The sequence below is a fragment of the Ischnura elegans genome, chromosome 3, assembly GCF_921293095.1.
Source record: "Ischnura elegans chromosome 3, ioIscEleg1.1, whole genome shotgun sequence".
NCBI lineage: Eukaryota > Metazoa > Arthropoda > Insecta > Odonata > Coenagrionidae > Ischnura > Ischnura elegans.
Genome location: NC_060248.1, coordinates 21,113,301 through 21,118,127, shown reverse-complemented (window position 1 = coordinate 21,118,127; position 4,827 = coordinate 21,113,301). Strand labels below are relative to the sequence as shown.

At 39.3% G+C, this 4,827-nt stretch overlaps 1 protein-coding gene across 1 annotated transcript; it reads left to right on the top strand.

Moving 5' to 3' along the window:
* Positions 1-2,066: 2,066 nt before the first annotated feature.
* Positions 2,067-4,530, top strand: LOC124155543 (chromatin modification-related protein EAF7). Its single transcript, XM_046529452.1, has 4 exons — positions 2,067-2,202; positions 2,363-2,484; positions 2,573-3,026; positions 3,189-4,530. Exons 1-4 carry the CDS (start codon positions 2,100-2,102, stop codon positions 3,623-3,625), a joined length of 1,116 nt encoding a protein of 371 aa, XP_046385408.1. The 5' UTR covers positions 2,067-2,099; the 3' UTR covers positions 3,626-4,530.
* Positions 4,531-4,827: the final 297 nt, after the last annotated feature.

Below are 4,827 nucleotides of genomic sequence, written 5' to 3'. Positions count from 1 at the left end.
CTCAGTAGTTTCATGCTTTTCATCTTGAATTATTTTCTCAGCGATTGGTCAAGTGGAACCTAATTTAGTTTTGCCGTTAAATTTCTTGTAATTTCTTGACATTTTTGAAAGGAAATGGAATCGGACGCTACAATTTAATTGTAGATCGAGGAAAGTGGAGAGGCATTGTCCTTTCCCTCTCCTACGAGACACAAAGCAACACAAACTATGGGTCGAATTCAAACGATTAAATCTTTGATGGAACAAATTCTGTGAAGACTGAACATTACTGTGGGATTCCCCGAGTCCTGATATTTGAAAAAAAAAAAGATTTCGACTTTTCTCCTCTGCCGAAGAATTAATTGAGGCCACTACACATAACACCTTTCATATGAACACAAATATTCTATTTGTGTTCATATGAAAGTTATAAATATGAAATGAAATGTTTGAGGCTCCGTGACACACAAAAAAGAATGAAAGTAATGATAACCGTATAAAAATCTTGTCTATTTTTAAACTTCTGTGCCCCCCCCCCATCCGCCTATGTACTTCTACTCACCTTCTCTCCTCCATACCTCCGCTCGTAATAATCTCTCCTTCCCCACCATGTCTAGGACTTCCTCGCTCCTTAACATCCCCGTCAACCGTACCTTCTTCATTCTTCCAATGTCAAACAGAACATATCTAACTTTTTAGCCTATTTTCATTGCTCCTTTTTGGAGTCTACGATTCCGACTTACAGAACGCTACGCCACATATCACTATAATCTTTGCTTACATTTGCTCCGCGTAAGTGGCACCATTCTACCTCTCATGAAGCAGTTAGAATAAAAACACACCCTCAAGTTAGGATATCAGAAAGAGAATAGTGTTGGCAAAGCAGGAGTTAATGGAAAAAAAGTCGATAAGAGGATCAATGCGTTAGGGTAGAGTATGATGTGAAGCGTGTAGCGTCATTCGAGATGAGGGTATGGAGATGTTTGGAGCACGTGTGGTGGACGGAGAAGATAACTAGCGAAGATCTAGACTAGGACAGCGACGATGGGAAACTTCAGTAGAGGACTAGATAGAGACAAAGTACAGATGGACCGATTCATAAGGGAAGAGGGAGCGCTGAAAAAAAAGATAAGAGGATAGGTATTTAGGAAAGTGGCGATGCCGTTACCACTGGGCGAGGGAAGGAAAAGGACGCGCTATGGCTTTAAAACTCCCAAAACTTTCTGAGTTCGTTTCTGGTAAATCCTCCCCAAATCAACCCATCATTCCCCAATACATTCCCCTTCTACTGAAACCCTTCTTTCCAGAGCCTCACCAAGGCCTAAGCAATGCGGGGGGAGGTTGGGAGGGGATCCAGGATTTTGATTAAACGAGAAAACCGCCCCTGAGAGGGAGAAGAGAACAGGGCCAATGGATGGAATGAAGTAGATGGGCCGATGCCAAGCTAAAATAAATGTAGGGAAGGCGAAGGGATAAGTACAAAGGATGTTTTGTTTTTCCAAGTAAATGAGGAAGTGGTAGACTAATAGTAGATACGCGGTGGTAAATACCGGAAAATAAATAAATATTAAAGATGAAAGTGTACATATAAACAAGCCGGATCGTTTTTTTTATTATAAAGTCTGAATAAGGATCTTCATTAATCTCAGTAGTATTTAGTCAATTAAATATCACTAAAATTCGCAATTGCTGGATTAGGAATCACATTGACAACCCCGATAAATCAATCAATCCTCAAGCTTTCTATATACGCTGCGCATTGCGTAGTTAAAATTATAATTTTAAATAATCATGAAATTTCTAGGATGGACCCCCAAATCTGTTATGATCACCAGCCAACAAGATTATCTTCCAAAAGATAAACTATGACCAAATAAAACAGCCGCAGACAGATTTTAATGAATCGGCGCGGCGTGGTGGAACGCAGGCATAAATTTTCAGTGATAAAAACTGAATAAACGGGTTAAAAGGCTTAATAAAATGAAAACTTGCGCCGATATCACGCCTGGGAATTTTATAAATTTCTTCAAATCATGAGTCGCGGGCTCAGATCGCCGATATATTTTGTTTTCGTAGACCTCTGGCGACGACTGGGTGAACTTAGTCGTAGCATTTGCAACATGGCTGTCAAAGAAAATGCGGAGCCTGTGTCGGACGAAATTGTCTGGGATGTTGATACTGAAGTTCAGTTATTTTATGCCATGAATGGCCACAAACCTGTCGGTAAGAATATGGATTTTTCTACTTTAGATAAATTATCATTTTCTATGTTATACTAGCAGAAAAATGTTGGTGCTCTGGACCATTTAAAAGCCGATATACCTTGTGTTGTAATGCATTTTTTCTGAATTAATGGACCCTTGGTATTTACTCTTCTTATTAGGCGTGAACAAATATTTTCAAATGGCGTGCATTATTGAAAAATTTAACAACTCGATGAATAAAAACATAACATCTAAAGTTATATGGGATCACTTGGATACAATGTATGATCTGCAAGCGTTAGTAAGTATGCAGAGAGGCGTCCATTTCGTCGACGTGTTTCGTAATTTGTAACTGATGGTTAATTGTATTAATCTTGTCTTCTCAATAGGATGATTCGGAAATATTACCGTTTCCAAACGACGAGAAGGAATTCTGCCTACCAGCTGCAGAATTCGCTGAAATGATGTCACAAAAACTAACAGTGGAAACGAAGAAAGATACGAAAGAAATTAAGGAGCAGAAAGACCTGATCAAAGAACCCAAGGAAGGAAAAGAAAAGGTCAAAGAAAGTAAACAAGAGATCAAGAAGGATGCTAAAGATGTGAAAGAAGTCAGTAAAAAGGAAATTAAGGAAGTTAAAGACCCTAAGAAAGATTCTAAGGAAGTAAAAAAGGAAAGTAAAGAGGTAAGGAGAGAGAGTAGGGAAATCAAGGACGGGCGAAGGGATAGTAAAGATATCTCTAAGGAAATGAAGAAAGAAGTCAAGGATATTAAGGACGTGAAGAGTACCAAAATCAAAGTGAAAGATAAGAAAGATGAACCAAGCAGGGATGACTCGGTTGGTTAGTATTTTGTGACTTTTTTATCGGTAAAATAACCATAAATTATTGTGGAACTGCTAAGCATATATTTCTAGCAGCTAACCACATTAATTCGCCGTTTTTTAGTTACTCCTGACTGAAGTAGATGAGGGTTGATAGCATATATTCTTTTTTACTTTTCAGTACTTTCTGCCCCTAGAAAAGAAAGAGGACGAGCTAATGACACGGAATCAAACTCAAGAGCAAGCCCTGCACCTGTGGCTGAATCAACACCGAAAAGAGGGGGGATGACACCCACCCTTAAACGTGGATCAAGAGGGGGATCTCATCTTGGAAGACGTGGTGGTGATCATAATAGTGCAAGCAAGCCCTCCAGTCCTCTCTCTTCTCCTTCCCTCGCACCGTCTGGTCTATCCGCAAATGCGGTATCTGGCCTAATGTCTGGTGCTTCGCCCTCATCCAGGGCATCATCTCCTAGTGTCGGTGGCGGTGCATCTTCCGGTTCTTCTCTAGTCTCATCCTCTGCTGCAGGTGCACAATCATCGTCATCCCCATTAGTCACAAGTGGAAGCGCGACTCCTGGATCGGGACCCTCGGGCCCCAAAAGAAGACGGACATAAAGAGAATGTGACATGACAATCTATGAATAGCATTGTGACGTCTCCATAATATGCAAGAACGTTCCGACAAGTTGCATGGAGGTTTTTTGGTGATGCTAGTGTGGCACTGGCATTTGTGCTGTTCCTTAGTTTTTACAACCGGTGTGTCTCGAAAATTAAGGAGTTTTATTGAAGGTTTTGTGAAGTTCAACGTTTTGACTGCTCTCTTGCTTTTAATTGTATAGTTAAAAATCATGTTTTTAAGCCCTGATTTGTAGTTAGGTACAAGTGACTTTGTTTTAAGAGTCCGAATAAATGTACACAGTTGTTGAGCAGTTTAGCAGTCTCTGGATGTCTTTACAGATTTGTATTAAAATACCTGTGGCACTTCAAAAGATAGTCATTTCGTTGCTAGATGGAGTACTGCTGTTGGTAATTTTCGACCTCACAAACTTGGTCAGTAGTGCCATGCCAATTACTTATCGAGGAATACGATAAAAAGGTTTACTAGTGACGGTATTGGTGTTTAAGTACCGATTTTACTGTGAAGAACTTGTCTACTGTAAGTTTAATGGATGAAAATACAGATTTCGGCGAATTTTGTCAATCTGTTGATTGAATTAGTGCCTATAGTCGTGCCCTTTTCAGTGAGTGATAAGAAGCTAGTATAGTATTTTAATACCACCTAGTAAGTTTTTCTAAGAACACAGGCAAAATACTTCTTAATGTGATTCGAATATATTATGATTGTCAATTTGAGTAAATTCTCAAGATGTTTGTGTTGGTATGCTTGAAGTGCACTCATAAACGTCCAGGATAATGTTCTGGTTGAACTTGCAGGTCTATCATTTCAAACTATGTTGCGTAATTTGACTAGGGTCAGTACTTTGTTTTCATGTGAATAAATTATTGTGGTTACCATTAAATTTTAATGATTAATCTAGCTCATTATGGCACATCCGAATGAATTTCTTCCAAGTAGTTTAGCCTGTAATTGTTTAGTGGACCAAGCTAACCCTCCTTGGATTATGTTTTATATTCCAAACAAGTGCTTGGGCATCATGGGCAGACCTAAAGAGTCCCTCTATCTATGCTGTGATTGAATACCTGATGAATACTTAATTCTGCCCATCTTGTGTGCCGTACTTGAGAGATGTCAATAATACTCTGCTTCCTTCACAGAAGCTCATCAACAATCCCAAAAAATGTTTACTAATTAGAAA

Bases quoted from the DNA above. Each gene is read 5' to 3' on its own strand.
- LOC124155543 (XM_046529452.1), top strand. From the start codon at position 2,100: ATGGCTGTCAAAGAAAATGCGGAGCCTGTGTCGGACGAAATTGTCTGG. The intron at 2,203-2,362 runs GTAAGAATATGG...TCTTCTTATTAG, and splicing joins GAATGGCCACAAACCTGTCG to GCGTGAACAAATATTTTCAA. The intron at 2,485-2,572 runs GTAAGTATGCAG...TCTTCTCAATAG, and splicing joins TGTATGATCTGCAAGCGTTA to GATGATTCGGAAATATTACC.